Source organism: Stegodyphus dumicola, chromosome 1 (genome assembly GCF_044657685.1).
Source record: "Stegodyphus dumicola isolate Sdum_Otavi_A_Nest chromosome 1, ASM4465768v1".
NCBI lineage: Eukaryota > Metazoa > Arthropoda > Arachnida > Araneae > Eresidae > Stegodyphus > Stegodyphus dumicola.
Window position 1 is genome coordinate 120,595,874 of NC_140768.1, and position 23,906 is coordinate 120,619,779.

A 23,906-nucleotide genomic window follows, 5' to 3' on the forward strand; every position below is an offset into this window, starting at 1 on the left:
AGGAGGTATGCTGCATATGATGGATTGCACAGGACACTACAGTACAGACAGTACCCTAGGAGAAAGAGGCACCCAGGTTGAAGCCGTCTTACACGGCTAATCGCTCCACTCCTTAAAGGCCATTCAAGAAGGACTAGCCCCCACCCTCCGGTCAACCCAGGTGGACAGTTTTTGTTTCACATAGCCTGGGTATAAGCACATAAAGTCAATGGTCGACGACAGTGCATCCACCTAAAATCAAAGAACATAGACATCGACCATCCTCCAGTGTTGACCAAGGGACCAAGGGGAGCCAAACCCCCAAGGACAACCTTCGATATCAAACTATGTGGGTATAACCCCAAACCCAGGGGCAGACAAGACAAGCAGACATATGGTCCCTGCCGAGCCTACCGCAGAATAAACGATGATTCTAGTCATTGTGAAGACTTAATTTTACCCCAAAAGTCGAATCTGTCTAGGTACCGATCCTAGCCAAAACGCCGAGAAAAACTATTTGCCTGCGGTGTTAACATTATTTTCGTATCTTTATTAAATTCCCACTTATGTTAACTGCTTAAGTGAAAAGCTAGGGCAGTCATTAACAAGATTTACAACAGTACTGAAGTAACAAATCTCAACAGCAAAAATAAATATGTCCCTAACAATAGATATCAAATTCGCATGCTTTCCAGTTCAGTTTGGGTATACTTTTTAAGACTTTCTATAGTTCTTAAAATTTATGTCAAATATATAGGTAAACTTAATTACTTAACATTATTCGAAATTTTCCTGACTATAGAAGCAAGTGGCAAAATCACAGCAAACCTTATTTAGAAATTTGAAAAAAACTTTTATTTATGAAATTCACCATTTAATATTTAGAATTATCTTTGTTAGATATTTAGTCTTTCCCCATAAAATACATATTTGAGTTTAATACCTTATTTTGTTTGAAATTACAAAACGATACAATTTCAACAATTTAAATGCGTTGGCGCCTAAAACGGAACTTGTTTGTTTTCAAAACTGCACTTGCTTTTAAAAATGGCATCTAGGTTAAAAGAAACAAGGTTTATATGTTTTATAGAAAACGTTATTTACGAAAGAGTATCTTCAAATAATGAAAGGAAAAATATGAAGTTCACTCTTTAAAGTGACGTGTCTTAGGTTGATAACATTAAACTAACTTTTCATATTTAACTTAAACGGTGTGTAACTTAATATTTTCTTTCACTTGTGGGGACATATTTAAATTGCAAGCAGAAATTCGAGAATAAAGGTTCTGAATACAATGAAGGAATTTTGTAGTAGTACGATTTATGTAAGTAGATATTTCATATGCAAAAATATTTATTAAGCTAACGTACTGTGAATCAAGCGCAAATGAATTACCATTACGGGAACCTGAAAATGCAAAGATAAAACTCGATTTGTACAATTATCACCAATTATAAATTGTCAGAAAATTTCATCAAATTTTTCTAAAACTTTTAAAATTCTTCTATAATGTACAAAATAAGGAGCTATCAACCTACAATTTGCTCCAGATAAATGATCAAACATTCAATCTATAATTTATTTATGAACTACTTAATCTATTTACGAAGGCCGCTTCATAGAAAAAAATTAAATCACTCATTACCTATGAAAATATTACATTTTTAAACAGCAGTTTTATTAAATGTCTTTTTCATTTGTAGAGTCATTAGGTTATTTTGAAGCAGAAATACATGAAAAATGAGCAATACCTTCGCCATGACTCGAAACGCAATTGCCAAATCCTGGTGGTAACGAATTATTGTCAATCATCTTTTAGTTCGAGCAGCACTTGAGAGTTATTAGGTCATTTTGAAGCAGATAGCAAGAGATGTTAAAAATGAGCTTTCGCCAGGACTCGAACCTGGGCTTCTCGAATACGCTCCAAGTGTGCTACCGTTACACACCGTTATTATAAGAAAAAAAGATTAAATCAGTCTCTATATAACACGTTAATTCTGCATGAAATAAATCAATCAATAAATCAAGACCGAAGAAAAATCGATCAATCTCTGCAAAATAAGAAATAATTTGAAATTATCTATTTTTCCCACACAAGGCTTTCTTCTGATGATGGTTGAAATGTGTAATTAAAGTAACGAATTTTCTGAACGTCTGAAACATTTTTAACTTTGAAGAAACCTTTTTTGGGTTGTGTATAAGAGTTAAGGTACTGCCTATGTATACAAGGATGTGCTTTAAAAATCTAGGCTTCTTCCGAAAAGAAAGAGCAAGTTTTACAATGTTTACAGAATATAAAAATGTATGACGCCTCATTGAGAAGGAAAAGATAAAAGTTTTCTGCACCAAACATTTTATGTATGCGTCTCCTTTAAATCAATACATATAAAAAGTGACAGTCAGTTTTGAGCCATATGAGTTTTAGTTTCGCAATGGTTACGGAATAATTGATACAACAATTTTTATTTCACTCGCAAAATTCTTGTAATTCCCATAGCTGGGGCATGTAGACGGTAATCCAGCAGCAAGGAACAGTTGTAAAATCAAATAATATAATGAATGAAATTAAAATCGGGAATAATTTTGTTTTCTTACCAGATGATATATTACACATATTTACATTGCAATTCATAAAAAAGTACTTATTTTAAAACCTTATATTAGACGCAAAGGGATGCATTCGTGGAGAACGTTTTAAGGGAAACTTGTTCGTATGCAGATTGTACATGAGGAAAACCACGAAAATGCCGGTTCACCGGGACTCGAAACCTAGACTGAACTACCAGTGTTCAGCGACTTTACCTCTCGACGACTCATTGAAAGCTGGAAACTGATCATTACATGCATGCTATGTTAAAATGGAAGAATCTGCTAACAACTAATTTTGTACTATTTTCGGTATAAAAGTTGAAACAAATGAACATTTTGTGATTTTATAAAATGTAATACTATATTTGTTTAATGAAAAGAAAGCTTAATCGTTTTGCCAACATTATGAAACATATTAATCGTTAACAAAAATTTTGAAGTATTTGTTTACTTATTATAATTTATTTATTCTATTAAACTTACAAAAAATTCTGCTACTTACTTGCTTTATGTTTATTTTCTGGTGTAAAATATAAAGTATCCACCGCTGTAAAAAATTTAACTTACAGCTCTCAAAATAATATTTTTGACCTTTCGAGCAAAAGCCATACTTAAAAAATTGTTTTAACAGTTACTAGAACTTTGTAAAATAATTTCTTAATATATATATATATATATATATATAAACCAATTAAAATTATTTTTAAATGAAATAATTTTTCCAAATGAAAATTTTGAAGCCCATTTTCTGCGCTTGAGTAGCAGTTTACTTAAGATTTACATTCCGTCTCAAGTGGAGATTTAATGACTCTGTGAATGCAATATTATTTAACTAAATGGATTATTCAACTTTCAGAGGTATCTGCATCCATTACTGTATTTTAAGTGAGGATTAATTTACATTTTATGAATTAAATAAATCTTTTCTTCAGTTGAAAACTAATTAGGCAATAAAATATATGCATAAAAAATAGAGATAATTTTTCAATTCAAGGAAATTGTTTTTCATCTCATTTCTAAGCAGAAAAGAGAGTAAATTTCATTAACTTATAAAGAGGATCATAAAATGAAATGAATTCTTCGCTATGTTTCCTTCTTTTTTGAGAAAATTGAATAATATGCATATGAGAATATTTAGCTGTATCTTTATGGAACCAGTTGCTTTTGTTTCATTACAGTTTCTTTGAATACTTCAAAATTTGCTGTGAAGTTTGTTAAAATTTGTTAAAATGCTGTAAAAAAAGAATTTAATGATGATGATTGGAAATGAAATCTATACATAGTACACAGAAATGCTAGCACCTTTCAGCAAATTGATTGGGTTTTAAATTGATTGCATTTTGGTTCATAGAAACGTTAGATGGTCCTTTCATCAGAATCTGCAACGGGCAAGTCGGCATGTATCGACAATTAGTTTATTTTCTCCAATCTCAGAGAATACGGAATAACATTTGCAGGACAGTGCTCGGCGTTTGTATTGACATTTATTAGCAAGAATGTAGGCATTTATTGCAACACATTTGGGTTACACCTGAAAAAAAAATATAGTGATCTAACACGTTATTCAGTTCTTACTGAATACAAATGATCCTATTTTCTTGTATTTGAAATCTTTTCTTTAATATTAGCTTTATGGTTTCTGCATTTTAATTTCAAAAATGTATTTATATTTATTTATGGTGTTCCGATTTTCCAATTCCGCCAATGCTTCATTCTAAAAAATTATTCTGTTAGAAAAAAGTAAGAAGTTTCTTAAAAATTATTGAAATTCCCTCAAATTCATATGCAGAGAATGAAATGCATTCGAAATAACGAATATGTACTCAGAAAATATTTTAAAAAGATATTTTTGGTTTTTGTCTTCGCTAATTGCATTTACCTCTGGTACTCCTTCATGTGCTTGCCTAATCTAGTGACTATACGCACATTAGATTTATTACTACTTTAGGAACAGTGTTCATACCGCAGAAAAGGCAAGCATACGTACGGAGTCATTATGTATGCTATTAGTCTATTACTGTTAAACTACAACGCGAAAACATATAATTCGGAAACTAACCTCTTTTTGTATCTACGAAATAAGAAGTACAGGGAGTTTTCATGTTTCACAGAGAGCCACGGACTTCCTTGTTTCCGATTTATCATAAAATCACTAATACAAGAAGGTCTATTATGGTTGAAGCTTGTGTGCTTATTTTCAATGGACATATGAATACCGACAATGGCTCATTAATCAAGGAAAAAGAATGACATGGTAAGGAGACTTTCTAATCGGTATAATGGTTAGCGATGCTGGCTGTCGTGTCGTTAGGCCCAGGTTCTAGTGCCGGAGAAGGCACGGATGTTTGTAAACGAAAATTTCCTGTGCCCTATGGAAGCATTTACAATACTGACTAGCCAAAAGTTTTCTCGAGCGATTTGGTGCATGGACGTAGGTTGGTTTGGCTTGGTTTAAATGATTATAGAAAAGCACACTAAGGTTATCTGCAGGGCGTTCTAAGGGAAACTGGATGGTATGCACTTTACACATGTGAAAACCACGAAAACGCACATGAAGCCAGCCCGTTCGTCTGAAATCGAACCCAGGTCGGAACTATCAGAGTTGAGCGATTTTACCACTCGGCCGCTGGTGGACCCCACATGGAGACAGGATTGATGCCACAATGATTTGGTAGCAGGAAAAAGAGGAGTGAAGGAGGAGACACTTGATCCGTTCTCCCTTTTGGTGTTTTCCGTATCAAATGTGATGTAATTGTACAATTAGTGCTGTGAGATTATACCTGTACAACCGGTTATGAAATTCTGGTGTCTCACGTGTCTTCGCTTATTTTGTCAAGGTCGAGCGAACGTCGCTTACTTTTAATGCCACGCGAACGGGCGAGCTTGTGTGTGACGCTTACGCAAGCTCTCTTGTTCACCAGCATGCAGCTGTAGTGGGGTTGGGTGGGCTGGAAGAATGCTATTTTCTAATAGAGTTGAAAGTCTAGAAACTAAATATTTAATTAACGGGTGCAAGACAGTGCCTGAATTTGATACAATAGGCCGGAAAGGAATACCACTTTTATGAATTTTGGGAAGAGCATATAATGTGGCACAATTCGCAACAGATGGGATAAGCGAATGTTTTAAGTTGGTCGAAAGGATTTGTGACGATATTTTTGAGAGATCCAAAGGTGAAAACCCACTAAATACTGACAGTTTGAAGCCAGGCCCATCTGTGGAAATTTGCAAATATAATGCTAATTTTTGTTATTTGACTATTAATGGAACTGATTATTTAAAAATGAGATTAAAAAAATTTTAATGGGATATCAGTTCTCAGACTTTAAGGAAAAAGCAATGGATAAAATATTGAATAATTATATGCTTTTATATTGAGTTAGATTTTTGTTATCCAAATCATATATTCATTCGTGTACTATTTCAATAACATTATAAAAGTATTTGATTGCCACAACAAAATATTCTTTAGAAAGATCCATAAGTAAAAACAGATCAAGAAAATAATCTCATTAATGGCCGAGTAGTTAAGACCACTAAACTTACTAGTTTGAATCCAGGCCCATTGGTTATTTTAGGGCTAATTGCATTATTGTTTTACGTGTTTTCGCTATGTGTAACGTGCATACAAGGCAGTTACCCTTAGAAAGTCCTGTACGAAAGTATCCTTTCCCTTAAGCAGATAGCTGTCTTGTAATCCCAGATCAAGAAAAGGATATCTTACAAATATACGCTTTTGATTTATCGGAGTTTCCGAAAAATTCCATATAAACCTACAGAAGGGAAATATGCTTCAATCCCCCCAAAAGTCAATATCTAAAAGAATTACATCTTTGTTTTATATAAACCTTGTAATAAATTGTTTTCAGTAAAAATTTCCTCATTATCGTTGTAACCGTGTACTTTATGAATTTCAGTGCCGGAATTATATTTCTTTATAATTTATCGAATAACATTTTCCTAGGTTTTCTAATTGCATTATAAGTGACCAATGGAAAAATATAACAGATTTCATTGCTAAAATATTTACCTGTTTTTCAATACAACAATGAACGTTTTTGTCAACGTTCTCTAGCAATTATTTCCATATTTTGGTTTATGTATTTATATGCCTTTACGTTTTACCATTTTCTTGTGTAAGCACAAATCCTGAGAAAAATATCGAAAGTTTTGAAAGTCTTTTGCACAACAATAGGAAGATTTAAGTTGGGAACACATATATGGAATATTTTACAAAGGCTTTGCAAAAATATACATATCTTGTCTTGAAATGTTTTGAAAAACAGATAAAATCTGCGTATATTTTAAAGTGTAATCTAACGTGTATCGGTCTTTTGTCCAAAAAAGTGAAAGAATAGTTGAAAGAAGAACAGAGTTTTAACTAACTATTCTCTACACTTTTGCTTATAAAATACATTTCTCTTCGCAAAATATCATATTCATGCAGACGTAAATTGGATAAAAATGTTATTTCAAAATTTTCTAAGAGTAATTAAATACATTTTACAATTGGATAAATTATGAAGGTATGAGTTTCTGCCCCAATGTACAGTTGAAAGAAAGCTTTCCATGCTTTAGTTATCAACAAGATTGCACTTAACTCCGCTTTTTTGCCTCTTAATGTTTCAAATTGCATTCTTTTCAGAAGGGTTTCGCATAGTAAGAAGAAATAGGAAAAAAAATACTCGACAGATGGATATAAAGCTGTATATTAACTGTAACCTAATATCAGAGCAGGTTCATGTAGATTACAATCAATCAGATAATCGCTTGTAAGGTATATTTTAATTTTATAATTTGAAAAACCTTTCCTATCAATTATTGCTTCAACTTACAGTTCCCTACCAGAATGAGTTTTTTGAATCGCGTTGAATGCAAATGTGTTAGAAGAAGTATTTAAGTAAGGTTCAACATACTTCGTTACAGAGTGCTAGGAATCCTTAGTAGCGCGTGTTTGCCTTTGGGCTAAGTTTGTCTTGAAGTTGTTACGGTTGGCTGTATTATTACTCTCCTTTCGATATTCGCCGGCTAGTTAAGGGCCAACAACGTTAGATACTTGTGTTTAGCCTCGGCTAAAGGCCCGTCTACATGAAGCCATTTTCTCGGCCGACTTTTTCGTAGAGCAACAATTTTTAAGAATCTGCGCATGCGCCAAAAATCGGTCATGTTCTCTGCCGATTTCGGAACTGGTGTTGACTGCTAACTAGAGTACGATAAAATCGAAGTCTCTAGCTAATAAGATTGCTTTGAGTGATCACGTGCTTTTCTCTTCATTTGGAATAATAAACATGGCTGCATTTCGTTGGAGCGAAACTCAAATTTTTCAACTAATAGATTTCTATAATGAAAATGTTGTGTTGTGGGACACCAGTATAATGTAAATTTTAAAAATAAAAAATTAAGGGATTCTCCTATTTTGGTAAGCTTTTAAAGCCCAATACTTTATACATTCAAATATTTTCTATTCGGGGTGAAAATTACTTTAACTTCCCTAAGAAAAGTTCCAAAAACTATTAATGATGTCATGTCATGGGTACTAGATGAAAATATTCAGAAACTACTTGAAACTGTGGTCGCACTTATTGAAAAAATTCAGAAAGCAAATCTCCAGTCGAGAAATTACGGGCCGATTTAAAGCAGCGCAGAGACTCATTGACTTCGCCGAAAATGGGAGTTAATCAGGTGACGAAGTACATAGCTTTTTCGACCCCTCCTAGATGAGGTTACCTCCATGAGGGCGAGCGATCATAACCCAGTGGTAAAGAGCAGAGCAGGTTTTCTCCGTACATCGATATCGTGAGTTCGATCCCCACTTTGTTTCTGGACTTTCTGTGCCTGCAAGGCGCAGAAATAAATATGTTACTTGATATTTAGAAGAAATAAATATACTCTTATAGATATACTACTCAATAAATATTCTACTTAAGACTTTGCACCTGTATGATATTTCTTATTTGAAATTTTTGCATTGAAATTACACTGTTGCTTTGTTAATGTAGTTATCTTTATTCTTTATTACGACTTTTTACTCATACTGGTTTGATATTCATGACATTACTGTCTATTTATTCATTAATAAAGGTTTTGATTTAAGGCACAGTAGTTACTTATTTTTTCTGAAACATGGTTATTTCATTATTTCAAGATTTAAGTGTACAGAAATTGAAATTTAAAAATAAATAAATAAATAAAATAAAATAAAAAAAGGAGTAATCTGTGTACTCAGTACACAAGGAAAAAACATATTTTTTAAAAATTTTGCTGCAAACTAAATTTAGCAAAAAATCAAAATCACGCGGCATCATCCGTAAATACTTTCCGAATTGTACCGTGTCTTCAATAGGCAACTCCTGGAGCAGGATATTACGAAGGCACTATGAATTTCTCTTCGTTTGACCTAATTTCTGGTCCAAACGCATTTTTCCCCCTCTCTCTTCTGTAGCAGTAGCTAAGTTCAGAATTGTAGCTGCATCTATAGTAGCAATTTAAAGTAAAATAGTCATGCATTATTTTGATTATTTGACAATACCATAAGCTTTGTTTACAAATCGTAGACAGTGTGACGCTGTAGAGGGCGTGGCTGAGTGAATTCCTGTACTAACGAGAAAATTGTTCCGTGTGGACAGGCGAGCTATCTCAGATATTGTCGGCCAGCTAAATCGGCCGAGGAAATCGCTACGTGTAGATGGGCCTTAAGTATCCTTTAGTTAATTATAGTTTATTATTTCTTATTCTGAGTTAAAGCCCGAGACTTGGTTGTAAGCCCGAGAGAGGGGCCAACTGTTATTCTTATTTGAATAAAATAAAGGGTATTCTAACCCTTATCGAGTCGATGTTTTTAGTTGTTTGAACTCAGCGGTAATTCGCTACACAGTTCACTAGGTTTCTTGACGTTCATATTAGACAAAAAGTGTGAAGAACCCTATACGCTCAAATCTAGTTTTGAACTAGATAAGAGCGATCTATCTCTGTTTTACATGAGAGTCAAATGCTTCATTACATATTATAGTGCATATTGACAGGAGAAATACGGACCCTTCATTAGTTGTTGTAATGCTAATGTTTGCCGCCCAACTGGGATAGTGGTTAGCGACGCAGACTGCCGTACCGAAGCGCCCGCTTTTGAATCCTGGAGAAGGCATGGGTGTTTTGTAAATGTATAGTGTCTGTGTGGCATGGAGGCACTCTAAATATGCGTCGCGCCGAAAGCCCTCTTGAGAGGTTAGTGGTAGGGTAAGAGGGGTGGGAGATCCTCGGACCCGTTTCCCCGTGATCTTCATCAAAATTTGGGTCGGAACTGAGCAAAGTCGTACTGTACCCTGTATTGAGCTCAAAGCTGTTGCCAACGAGAGGTGCAGTCTTGCACTTTTTGCCACGATGAGTTTCGTGGGCTTATTCTAATGTTATCATCAGACGAGTGACACAACAACAATATGTTAAAGTTTTTTTAGGTTGTGCATTTCTAGAAAAATAAATGTGTTATTTTGTTACTTCGTTGTAGCAGCTTGATCATATATGTTATGCTACTTTACTTTATTCACTACGGGTAGTAGTTTTTATGTAATAATATTTATTTTTATACTAACGTATATTGCTTTCTTTGGCAATCACAGTCGAATTCGGATTTAACGAATAATTCGAGACGGATAATAAAATTCGTTAAATTTAGATTCATTTACAAAGGAAGACTCGTAAATATCGTAAATATACGTATATGCAATAAAGATATGACAGATATGCAATACAGCACAAATAATTGTGCCCAAAAACACGTCAGCAAAAATCACATCAGTATGAAGATCTCAGTAAAGTGAAGAACTAGAAGCTAGTTTATTCACAAAGTATATTTTTAAACAATGGAATTTTTATATTTTAATACAAGGGAATATTTTTAGATGTGTTTCGTACAATAAATGACTGTCTAGGAAACAAACTGATATTAAAATCTCTGCTTATAAAGATTTCGCACTTATTTTTTTTTATAAATTGTTTGTAAAGCGTTAATTTTTCTTTTTATTTTCCCATGAATGTTTTAGTCTCTTGGCCAAAAATAATATCTGCAAACGTGATTAATTGTATTTCCTCTTCATAATCAACGTAGGATCTCCCCTTGGTTCATTATCATCATATTACCAATTGGTCAAAATCAATGCATAGTACATTATGAGAAAAATTGGCAATTGCTGTAGATATTTCACCAAATCGTCTGGTAATAATGTTTTTAAAATTGTGTAACATGATTAGCAGAGGGTCGAATTAATTGTAATAAAAATTAATATCTTTAATTAATTAACTCTATCTTTAAACTAAACTCTATCTTTAATTAATTATTTATGGAGTTAGGTACCATATCATTCTTTAATTCCCGAATAAAATTCATAATATTTTCCAAAATGATGCTTGGGATGGTTTAGCGCCAGAAACATTACATATAAGGACGATATATAATGACAGTTCGCTTCTTTTTACCTGCATTTGATAAAGACAGAAGCAGTGAATTCAAAAGTTAGTTTAAGATTTCTCTTCCAATTATTTTAAAATTCGTCTCAGACGTCATTTCACATGCACACCGTGAGATATTTTTCTGCAGTCCACAGATGTTTTAAAAATTTATTATTATTAACTTATTATATTTATTAAACATAACATAGTATACCGTCAGCGGCCCCAAGACAGAATTTAAATTGTTCAGAATTTGACAAAGTCAATTTAAATTGGTAGAATTTGGCCGCTGCTGTTTTAAACGATACGTTTCCATATTCAGAAGCTAAAGTTCACTTGCATGATCTGATACAACAATGTTTGAAGCGAGGAATACTTCTACCCGAATATTTGAAATGTGAAAAATTCCCACTTGCATATGAACAGAGCTTACGTAGTTGAAAAAAATTACTAACCTGGATGAAGTTTTCAGAAATATTTTTTATCCATTTCTAACGGGAAAAGATTTACAACAAATAAGTGAAAAGTATTGGCTAACAAATATGGAGAAACTCTGCGTAAAATGAATTTAATAATAAAAATGAGTCATGTAATTAAGATTACGTAAAGTAAATCTGGATCTGGTATTATGAAGAGAAGATTTAAAAAATAAAGTAAAATTCTGAGTATACAGGAAATTATAAAGATTAAAATAAATGCGAACATAAAAAATTGACATCTAAAATTAAAGTCTTCTGAATCAATCATTAAATCCGAGACTAAGCTCTGTTAAGGGTACCTAGGAAATATTCATCATACACGTAGTAAAATAGTTGAAATACGACGAAAAATACAAAGGCTAAAAATCGATTAACAAAAACATTGGGAAATCAGTCAAAGATAATCTCTTATCAAAGTGTGAAGTCATCTTATCTGCTAAATGAAGAATCAGTAAACACTCCTTATCTGATGCTACAGGCCTACAGTGTAGAAAAAAAATCAGGTTTTTAGGGGGGCTGCTATGCATAAAATCAGTTTTCAGGGGACGCTATGTTATAAAAGGGGAAGCTATCCCTGTGCTGGAACTCTCATTTTACTTTCTTTTCAATTTAAATCGAGATTTTTTAATTAAGTTTAGTTGGAAAAGCAATTAAAATTCGTGAAATCAAGAAAATCGTTAAATCTACATTTATTTTTGTTAAACAGGAGTTCCACTGTAATTATTAAGGTTTGAACCGGAGACTAATAATTTAACGAATAAAATCAGACGATAAAGTAAGGAAAAAAGGTAGTAAGTTCGTTTATTGGACATGGCGTAAGTTTGAGCGTGAGATAAAGAGCTTGATGCATTTAATGCAGTAAATGGGTACAGTCAGACTATATGAGGAATAAAGATCGTAAGATCACCTACTGGACATGCTTTGTAAGTCAGACGTAAGGTAAATTAGCTTGATACATTTAATGCAGCAAATGGGTACTGTCAGATCATAAGGTGAGGAATAAAGATCGTAAGATCGCCTATTGGACATGTCCCCCGTAAGTCAGACCATGAGATAAAGAGCTTGATGCATTCAATACAGTATTTGGGGAAAGTCAGACCATAAGGTGACGAAAAAAGATCGTAAGGTTGCCTATTAGACATGCCGTAAGTCAGACCGTAAGGTAAATGGGCTTGGGAAAGGTAAATGGACCGTAAAGAAAATGGGTATAGTTAGACCATAAGGTGAGGAATAAAGATCGTAAGGTTGCCTATTGGACATGCTTGTAAATCAGACCATAAGGTAAATGAGCTTGATGCATTTAATACAGTAAATGGGTACAATCAGATTATAAGGTGAGGAATACAGATCGTAAGGTCGCCTGTTGGATATGCCCCAAATCAGACCGTAAGGTAAATAAGCTTGATGCATTTAATATAGTAAATGTTCAGTAAAATGGGTACAGTCAGACCATAAGGGGAGGAAAAAAGATCGTAAGGTCGCCTATTTGATATGCTGTAAGGTAAATGAGCTTGATGCATTTAATGCAAAAAATCAAATAAATTGGATCTTTTTATTTAAAAATAGAAAATCAAAATAACAATTAAAAGTCAGACCATATGGTTAGGAACAAAGATCGTAAAGTCGTCTATTGGACATGCTGTAAGTCAGATCGTGAGGTAATGAGCTTAATGCATTTTATGCAATAACATTTAACTCAGAACAGTAACGAATACTACATAAGATAGCATGTTCGGAATTTGAAACAAACACATTCTGTACTAAAGGTCATGCATATTCTTACTACTTACCATTGAGTACATGAAGTCCAATTGCTGCGGGATCAGCGTTGGAAGGTATGCAGGAGTAGTTTCCGGAGTCACTCGGTTGCGCGTTGCTGATTAAGAGTTTACTGGTTGTACGCTGAGCTTTCTCGGTATGGACGCTGATGCCTCTGGGTGAGTCATAGTTGATCACTTTACCGTTGTGGTACCAGAAGACGTAATCTGGTGGTACAGGACTCTCATTAACTAGACATGTCAAGTTTATGGTACTTCCACTGTTGATATACAGCGTAGGCCCTCCAATTATTTTGGCTTTGTTCTCTGAAAGGTAATAAAGTGACAACATTTACTAAAAAGTGCAATTAGAATATATTAGTGAACAAATTAAACAGCTCATATTGAGAAATACAAGAATATGTTGTTAGCTATATCTTTTAACATGTGCTATTTAACAAGCATTTTAGTCACACATTGAGTAAGGCAAAGTAATGCAGATAAAGTAATAGAACTTTGGTAAAGAATGAATTTCAGTAATAAGTATTCTTTTAATATAATCAATCTATTATTTATTTATTTCTACTTATTTTTTACTTTTTGGAAACATCTTTCTTTCATGAGCAGTATCCCAACTGAAGTAATATAAATGAAAATGACGCAGCGACGTTAAAGCACTGAGATGACAGTTGCGTATACCACTCCTAGAATTACTCCGATAAAATTTTAGTTACCAATTCTTGCTTTAATTAATGTTTATGGTAACTTCATTTGATTTTTTACTTCCTTGTACGAAGTAAAAAGGAAGTATTGCAATCGCAAAAAGTTTGAGGCAGCATATTTCAACGAAAATATCTATTTTGACCGCTATCGAATACAATTTAACGATGTTTTTGCGTGATATCTGTACGTAAGGACAGAACAAAAGACTCTTTTCGGTGCTACTTTGGTAAACGGTTGCACGGATTTTGGCGAGCGATACGACTTATGGTAAACCCATTGCTGGACAAGTTATTTATGGTAACTGATACTTTGTTATAATTTTATTTAAAAAATAATGCGTTTTATTATGCATAAATTACGTGTTTTAACTATTATTTATGGTTTCTAAATATTAAAAATCAATTTAATTTTGCATTTTTATTTGAAATAAAATTTTTATTGTTTATGACATTTAGTATAATTTATGTTGTGGATGATGTAATCAATGACGTCACCTTGCTTTAAAAGTAATTGGTTTTAATATCTATAAATTTAATCTAATGTTTTAAGTATTATTTATGGCTGTTAATTATTAAAATACAATTTAATTTTGCATTTTTTTAAAAATCATTTTATTATGCATGATTATTTAAATAATATTAATTCTAGGCGTGATGTAATCAGCTCCCTAGTTGGTTACAGAATATTTGTGCATAACCAAGCAGTAATCAGCTCCCTGATTGGTTACTATGGTTACTGAATATTTGTGCATTACCCCGCCATATTAAAATTTTATTATTAATCTCTTCAATTACTTAGATTTCATAGGAAACGGATATGTCCCTTTCAAAGATTAATGTTGTTATTGGTAATTACCAAGAATTATTGGTATCAGAATAAAGAAATTGTCCTTTGAGGCCTTATTTTGGCCAACCTGGCTTTCCTAATTAAAGATTTATTTATAAATAGCTATGTGGGTCAGAGGAAATTTATTTAAAATTTTTGGAGGAAACCTCGCTAATTGCTTCTTCAATGAAGTGCGAGAAATGTGGATCACAGATGAAGATCGTTAGAAGAGCCGATTCTGAGGACCGCCGTATATGGTATTGTGGTAACGGTGGAAGAAATAACCGTTATAACGGTAAAAAAAAAGTATTAGACAGTCCTCCTTTTTTACCGGCAATAAACTAGTTGGTGTCATTTTAGATCTAGTGTACGAAGCGTTCTTATTTACTTATTTTAAAGTATTTGAATTCAAGTAATATTTTAATTCTTTTAAACGTTGGTATGATGGGTTTTAATTCGATATTCAATTTATGTAATATTTTAATCCAATTAAACGTTGGCGCAATGTTTTTAAAGCGGTGTTTTATTCTATTTCTTTGCTATGGGAAAGTAATAATTTAACTTTACTTTAGAATTTTATACTCGTAGTAAATGTATTTATTTACATTTGCCTGCCATCTTAAAAAACAACGTTTTCAACAAAAATTAATCCATTATTTTTAACGATATTTATTTTTTTAAAGTTTCGAATAATTTGCTATGCGTAAAATACGTAAAAACAGCGTTTTTCAAGACGGCTGATGATTGTAAAATCCGCGCCAACAACTGCGCCAAAGTAAATCGCCAAATATCCGTGCGACCGTCTACCAAAGTAGCACCCTCTTTTCCACCCAAAAAATTATAAAACTGATTTAAAATGAATTCTGAAGAGAATTTTTCGTGTTGTCTGTACGTACGTACGTACGTATCTCGCATAATTCAAAACCGAGTAGCTTCAGAAAGTTGAAATTTCGTATAACATGTAACTCGTATTTTGGTTGCAATCGGCCGCACCAAACGTATATAAATATATTTATAATTGAAACAGAAATTGTAAAGCTAACAAGTAATGAGATGTAAGACCTATTTGGTCTTAAAAATTTTTGCGCATAATGCTGCAAAAAGATATGAAATAATAGTAGGTAGAAACATTGCAGCGATCTTGCTAAAAAGTTACCAGGAGCTGTAGCTCCACGAAATAGTTCAACGCTGTATTACTAAAATATTTCTATTACTAAAATTTTCGTGCATTCGCATGTCTTCCAACATTAATTTTAACAGTTTTTTCGCGTGTTAGCAGTTTTTTTTCCAGATTAATATTTTTTTTTAAAAAATTTCTTCTTTGTTAATATTTTAGTAATACAGCGTTGAACCTACCTACTATTAAATATGTGTTTTGTGTTGTGTAAACAATGTTTCTACCTACTATTAAATATATTTATATATATATCTACTCTCCTGATTTTTCTCCTGATATCTGTAGGTATGTACATATGTATATATCTCGCATAACCCAAAAACGAGTAGCTTCAGAACTCTGAAATTTTCTATATACGACTGCTATAATATGCTGTTGTGCATCTCCCTTTTTGGTTGCAATCGGATGCACCAGAAGTACATATATATCAAAGTATATATATATATATACCCGTTCTGTTGCCCGGCTCAGTGATTTCCGTTTCTTTATTCTTATATGTTTCTAAATTGTGCATTTGTTGGTTTAAAAATGATTGAATTATGTTGTTCTTATTTTCCGGTTAAGGTTTTTATGCCTTTAGAAAATCTGCAAGCAATATTTGTAAAATTATCAACAATTTAAAAGCTGTTTAAGTGCGGTTAATTTTTAAATAACACGGCGGAGATGTTTGTTTACATTTGAAACAGCAGAATAGTAGATTTGTTGCCAATCTAGAGAGACTAAGATTCGCAACAACAAAGATAACGCTTTCATTTATTATTGCGAATTAAATCATGCTTAATTCTTTCTGGAATGTTTTTCGAGGAAACAAGTGTTTAAGATTTACTTCATAATTTTTAATATAGATATTTTGAGTTTTTATGTATTTTTGCCTTGTCGGGAAGTGAGAACTGAATTAATTGAATGAGAAATACTGAATCGTCTGTGAAAAACTGTTTCTTTTTTGTTTTGTTTGCTTAATTTCTTTTATACATCGTTCTAGATTTATTATAGTATTTGAAGAGAACATGAGGCGACAATTAGATAATTCTTCAAATGATATAAATTTTGTGCATTCTGAGTTATAATATGATGCGAACTGCCATTGGAACTACTTGAAAGAATAGTAAAAACTCTTTAGTAGTTGACACCATAATTTAAATGGCAATTCCTAGATTCCTATTATAATATGAACGAAATATAACGCTGTTAAGTGAACCTAGCGCCAGAGTGTCGCTATGGTAAACAAATATGGTGAACAGAGGCAGCTGTCTAAGGCACTATTTACGAGGGACGTCAATTAATTTGTTCTATACATGACAACTGCACATTAAATTGAATTTTGGTACAGGTAACAAAGAGGAAACCACTCCGACCCTCCTAACTACAAAGAAGCCCTATTGTCGATTCTGGTACAGGCACTGAATTTTTTTTTCAGAATCTTCCATTATTTACCTTTTCTCTTCTCTGTTTCAATAAACTTTTTAAATTACGTACCGATTTTTTAAAATTTTAGTTTAAAAGAATTGAAAATACATATTATAAGTTTTTTCCTAGCTCCTATCTATTATTTTATTAAATGGTAGGAATAAAGGATATCACTTTTAATAGTAGTAAATTAATTAAGGTGAGTTACAGAACAGTATACCACACACTGTACAAGATATATCACGGGAAAGAAATAATATTTAATGCAAAACACGCTATATGTACACCACGGAAAAGAAATGGACAAACATTACTTCGTATTTTCTCCGAGCGCTAACAATAATAATAATAATAAAGAAAAAACACAGTCTGATGGGTTTAAGATTTTAACGGTGGCCCAAAAGTGTTTGTTAAGGTTTTTAAAAAAGTAATACAATTAAAGTGGTTGTTAGAAGTTTTTTTGTAACTTAGATATAAAAGATCATCTGTAAGGCGTGCCGGCAAGACAGAGTTCAGAAAATAGTAAATGGCAACAGTTAGAAAAAGTTTAAAAAGAAGGAGAGTTTTAGAATAATAATAACTGACAAAAATTTGTAAGGATAAACAACGTTTTAGAAGATGCTGAAGAGGATAGATAGTGAAAGGTAAGTGTCAACGATGGGACAAGAGTTCTGTGGATATTTTGTTTTCTGCCTTTAGGCTTTTACACAACTGGTAATTCTCTCTTTGATGGTATGAATAATAAAATGTGAATGCATTTTAGCAATAAAGCTTTTTATTATAGCACCAACATACATACCTTCAGTGCAATGTTAGTTTTAAACTAGACGAATAAAATAGTTTCAAGAAGTTAACAATTCTTAGATGTATGGCATTTTGATTATAGCCGAACTTTAATTGCCCTAAGAAATGTTAGTGATACGAAAGTATTTCCCGAGGATTACTATTAAACCATTCTTTTCTAGAACAGCTGGCACAAATTCATATTAGTAAAACGTTTTATTCTATTTTATTGCTAATATTTCATTAATTCGCCGATAATTAATGTTGCAGTGCTTTCTGGAAAACATCGATAAAGAATACAAATATACTTATATACTTACAAATGCAAGGCAAAAAAAGTAATTACGAGCTGAATAAAACCAAATTAGACGTCATCCTATTACTTAAATATTAGATATGCATAGGAGATATTACGATGCTTAGGATAATAGAAAAGTGTTAGAATAAGATTTGAATCAGATTTATTCCGAAGCATGTATGCTAGTTGCTGAATTTTGTATATTATTTAATATAATTATAATTTAATTATTGGAATAATCAGTATGTAAATTTCACGTTCTTCAAAGATATTTTTTTCATTTTCTTTAAATCATAATGTAGATATAGCATAAAAGTGCTATTTGAAAAGATTTGTATGCGATTGGATTTATAACAGAATCGTAAAATGCTGATTATCCGAATATGCTAACATTTGTATCATTTCGCATGTTAGACAGAACATATAAAATTTATTTCAATTTGGCACTGCATAGTCAAAAACAGAACTCGAAATGGTAATCACATATACTTCTTTTCACGCTATAAAGTACATGAAAGTTTTCATAGAAGTCGAGGCTCAAATAATTATATGTTTTTTAAATTACCAATGATAATTTTGGAATTTTTAAGGATGATTTGTACTGCAATTACTTATTTTTATTGGTGCCACAGTGGACATTATAGAGATATCCATTTCAAGCAGAATTAGAAAGTTATCCACAAAAGGATCCCTCCTTTTGGCAGATAAATTTCTCTTATTTTAACGTAATAATTAGCACTGAAACCGTTTCGTGCAATAATGTATAACTTCTTTCTTTTGAAGTATACAAACGTTCAAGGGAATTAGACCGCTGAACGTAGGTAAATCAAATTAGATTCAAATTATGAATTGGATAATTATGGGATTGATTTTGGACCAGTTTTTTTTAAAGTCCACAGGAAAGCACCCCTTTCCTTAGTGTAAAATATAAGTTTATGTATCCTCCGAATCGCCAATAGATGGCAGTAGTGTTTATTTGTACAAAAAAACCGTGATGTCATAATTATACATATGTTTCAGTTCGTCAATAAACGTTGCGTGAAATAACACTCTCTGTTTATTACTTTACATTTGATCCAGTCTGATTTATTAGAGCCTTGCCCATATATTTTGTTTACTTAGACACACAGCCAAGTGTGCTTTGTCCTAAACTAATAAATCCAAATCCAAACCCAAAGCTTTCCTATCGAAAAAGCCCACCAGCTGCTGAGCAGTAAAGTCGCTTAAAAGCTGGTGGTTCCTACCTGGGTTCCATTCCAGGAAAATGGCTGGCTGTATAGGCTTTTTCGTGGTTTTTCCCCATGTGCAACTTGTATACAAATCTATTTCCCTTAGAAAGCTCTCCATGAAGGCACTCTTTCTCTTAGAGAGGTAGGCTTAGTGTGCTTTGTCGTAAACTCAATAAACCAAACCAAATTTATCGAAAAATTAGGAATTTCGTTTTACAGGTACACTGTTCTAATTTGTGGTTTGACTTTAAAAATGGAGTGTGCGGATATCTGAAAAGCTTGGAAAATTTAATTCTGATCACGTTACAGCTAACCCCCTAATAACCCATTTGTTAAATTCCTAAAAATACTGCATTATGCGAATTTAAGCTACATGAAATAAAATAAACTATCGAAAAAAAAAACACAGCATAGAAAAATTAACTAAATTATATTATTTTCTTTCATGCCAACAAAAAATACGTTGACGGAAAAGTATCAATGTCTAAGTAAACGTATTACGTATTAATGTCAAATAACGCACAGCAGTTTTTTAAAAATTTGGATGCATTAATAAACATTAGCTTACATTTTTATGATAAAATACACTCTAATGACGTGCTTCTGCAGCATATTGACTGTATTTCCCCCCAAAAAAAGGCTGTTATTTCTGTTTGCGTGCGTTGCGTTTTCGATTTTTTATACGCTTTGCATTCCGGATCAAAGCATCTGGAAATCGTTTTTTAGAATTTGCTATTCATCCAGTAGAAAGATCTATCTTAAGGAACAGAATACTAAATATAAGCTTGAAAGCGTATGCATCTTAGGTTAGTATTCTAAGCCTCAGTGTCTTTACTAAAATATTAATAAAAAAAATCTTAAAGGTTTCAGATTTTAAATTACGTCCAAAGGGGCCTTTTTAAAAATTTTGTATATTACCTTTATTTATTAAATAATATGTTCTTCCCACTTAAACCATAAAATTCAGTTCAAGCGCAATAGCGCAAAATAATATTTAAAATGAGCATATCTTTAAAATTTCCGATACACAGTTCCGCGCGCTGGAGACAAAAAAGTTTTTTTCTCGGTAGAGTGTTGCCATGGCTCGCTTTGAAATCGTTGAGTTTGTTAATCAAAAATTCGTTAAAGTTTTACCAAATATGAAATCGATAATAAAACAAATTCCAAATTTAAAATTTGGGCTTCCAGATGCCCATATTCGAGTGCAAACATACGTTATTCAAAATTGGATGGTTCTAGGTACCGTTGTTTTATCACAATGCGAGAAACATACATTTATTTATGCAGATTCTTCATTATTTAATTTCTTCAAAAATAATGCAGGACTCTAACATTTGGTGGCAACAGTTTGAAAAGTGAAACGGACATTCAGAGTAAAATCGCGAAAGGAAAACAAAAGTCCATCAGCGACAAAGTGCCTTTGGACTAAAAATTAATAAACGCAGTTTTTATACACGTGGTTCTGTGCTTTTTAAAGGAAGTATTGTAATCGCGAAAAATTTCTGGTATCATATTTCAACGAAAATATCCATTTTGGCGGTTCTCGAATCCATCTAAACGATACTTTTGCGTCCCATCTGTATGTACGGACAGAATAAATGTCTTTTTTCCCTTTAAAACGGATTAAAAATGGTTTTAAAATGGATTCAGAAGAGATTTTTCTCCTGATATCTGTAGGTATGTACATATGTATATATCTCGCATAACCCAAAAATGAGTAGCTTCAGAACTCTGAAATTTTCTATATACGACTGCTATAATATGCTGTTGTGCATCTCCCTTTTTGGTTGCAATCGCATGCACCAGAAGTACATATATATTAAAGTATATATATATATTAAAGTATACCCGTTCTGTTACTCGGCTCAGTTAGCTCAGTTTTCCTTTTTATTCTTATATGTTGGTAAACTGAGCTTTTTTGCTTTAAAATTGATTGAATTATGTTGTTCTTATGTTCAGGTTCAGTTTTTATGCCTTTAGTTAATCTGCATGGAGTAGTTGTAGAATTATTAACAATTTAAAAGTTGCTTAAGTGCGATTAAGCCTAACGGAGTAGTCGAGTTAATCTGCATGGGGTAGTTGTAGAATTATGAAAAATTTGAAAGTTGTTTAAGTGCGACTAAGCCTAACGGAGTAGCCATTTATTTACATTTGGAATCTGCCTTCTTGCACGTTAGCCGAATTGCTTGTTTTTGGTTCGAAACTCTAATCTCTAATTTCAATTATAAAAAAAATAACTGTTTTAATTGTATTTGGTGTTTTACGTTTTCCTGTATTTTTCAATTTTTAATAAAGATGTTTTGAGTTTCTATGTATTTTCGCCTTGCCGCGAAATAAGAACTGAATTATGTGAATGAGAAATATAGCTCGAATGCAATTCGAGAAAATAAGTTTAGGTGAAATGCAGCAAAAATGTGTGTAATTTAATAGACCGTACAAGAAAGTCATTTGGTATCCACATCAGATTTTTTCTAACGCTTCTCTAGCGTAATTTGGATTTAATTTTAGATTTAGATCTAACAAACTTACTTTCGTATTAAAACGAAGACATACGGTATAATGTAGTATTTTTCGTGATCTGCTTGCAGTATGTAGTTAATAAGTAACACATGTAGGCAAGTGGGATATTATGTCGGAGGATTTAAGAACATTTCTATAGTTTCTCACCAAATAACAGTTCCTTTACTTAGATATGCAGATAGAAGTATACATGATAAGAAAATTTATATTATGTCAGTTAATAATAATGGACGCCGTTTGTAAGGTATGATAAAGTAACTTGCATGACATACGGTCCCTAGGTAATGTTTGTTTATGTTGGATCGAAGTTTATATGCCTATTTCAGATTTTCAGACGTAAGCTGTCGGATGGCAATAAGCTCCGACAAATAAGCGAAAGCTGTCGGAACGGAAGATAATACTAGCGCAACACAATGTGAGTTTAAAGTGATAAAAATCTGAAACATGTGAGACTATTTCAGGAAACAAATTCAAAATTTGATTCCTTTAACGTAATCTGAATAAATAACGAGAAAGTTTGAGCAACTCCGCTACACACACAGCATATAACCTCAGCTGTAACTTAATTTATGTCGGTTTTCCTCATATTAAAATAAATGCGACTTTCCGATATCATGCCATCTCGAGTAGTATCGATTTAGAATGGCATCTTTCGCTGACAACACTAAAATACAACCACACTCGAAATGGTGACAAAGATCATAACATAATCAGAATCTTAAATTTGGGATGACAGCACAAATACTCTTCCTTATCTAGGAATTTAACAAGAGTTCTCCCCCTCCTTCTTAGGAAGGCAGATCTATTCTACGATGCAAATTTTTGAATCGATATTCGCTATGCTGTCGTCTATTATTTGAAATTATTCATACAGTCAACAACTGCAGTCTATTCAATGCACAAACAAGGTTTAAGAAGCTTAAACCTTTAGCGTTATTTCACGGTTCATTTGTGGGATAATTACTATCTCTGCAAGATCTGTATTTTAAATTATACTCAGGGAGGATTTCCTTATAATTTATGCATAAGATGGATGCATTATTACTCCAAGGAATGCATCAAATGTCGACAAGTATTCAATAATCTTAAACCCTTTTGTGATTTCCTAAGAGTTCTCTCTAAAGACGATAACAACCAGGTACTTTAAAAGTTGAGTTTCAAAAGCTATTTTCGGTGTCCGTAGAAGCGAAAGTATTCCACAATATAAGCACTTAAATTACAGCTCAGATTGCACTAAAACTGCTGTAAATTTTATTACTAAAGAGAAGTTAAAAATGAAGCCAAGAATATCAACTATCGCCCTAATTTTAATTAGGTTATGTTAGTTCTTATGTTTGAGTAAATCTGCATGCTTAAGGTTTTTGCCATTCGACAAAATGTTTTAGTTCATTTTAATAAAATTTAATAGTGTTTGATTCCTAACCAACCTAATTAAAATATTAGTTGTATAAACACGTTTCCATTCTTTTATAATAGACGATGTTAGTAGAACTGCTCCTGCAACAGAATCTGTGAACGTTTGTATTTGAAAGTTCGATAGCAACCTTTAGTAACTAGTTTGCATTACCTAATACAGAGAAGAGTTGTATGAGTACTTTTGTAGAAATTTACAGAATTGTAAAGTATTTCTTTTGGTAAAAATATCAACAATTTTATCAAGCTATCATCAGTTCTGTGCATTGCATTCAATCTATTACA

The 23,906-nt window shown here is 32.5% G+C and overlaps 1 protein-coding gene across 1 annotated transcript in view; it reads right to left on the reverse strand.

Moving 5' to 3' along the window:
• Window positions 1–23,906, reverse strand: part of LOC118191451 (uncharacterized) — a 474,239-nt gene that overhangs the window by 6,616 nt on the left and 443,717 nt on the right. The window contains exon 6 of the mRNA XM_085814123.1: window positions 13,280–13,573. Within this exon, the coding sequence (XP_085670249.1) occupies window positions 13,280–13,573 (294 nt within the window). The remainder of the gene's footprint in view (window positions 1–13,279; window positions 13,574–23,906) is intronic.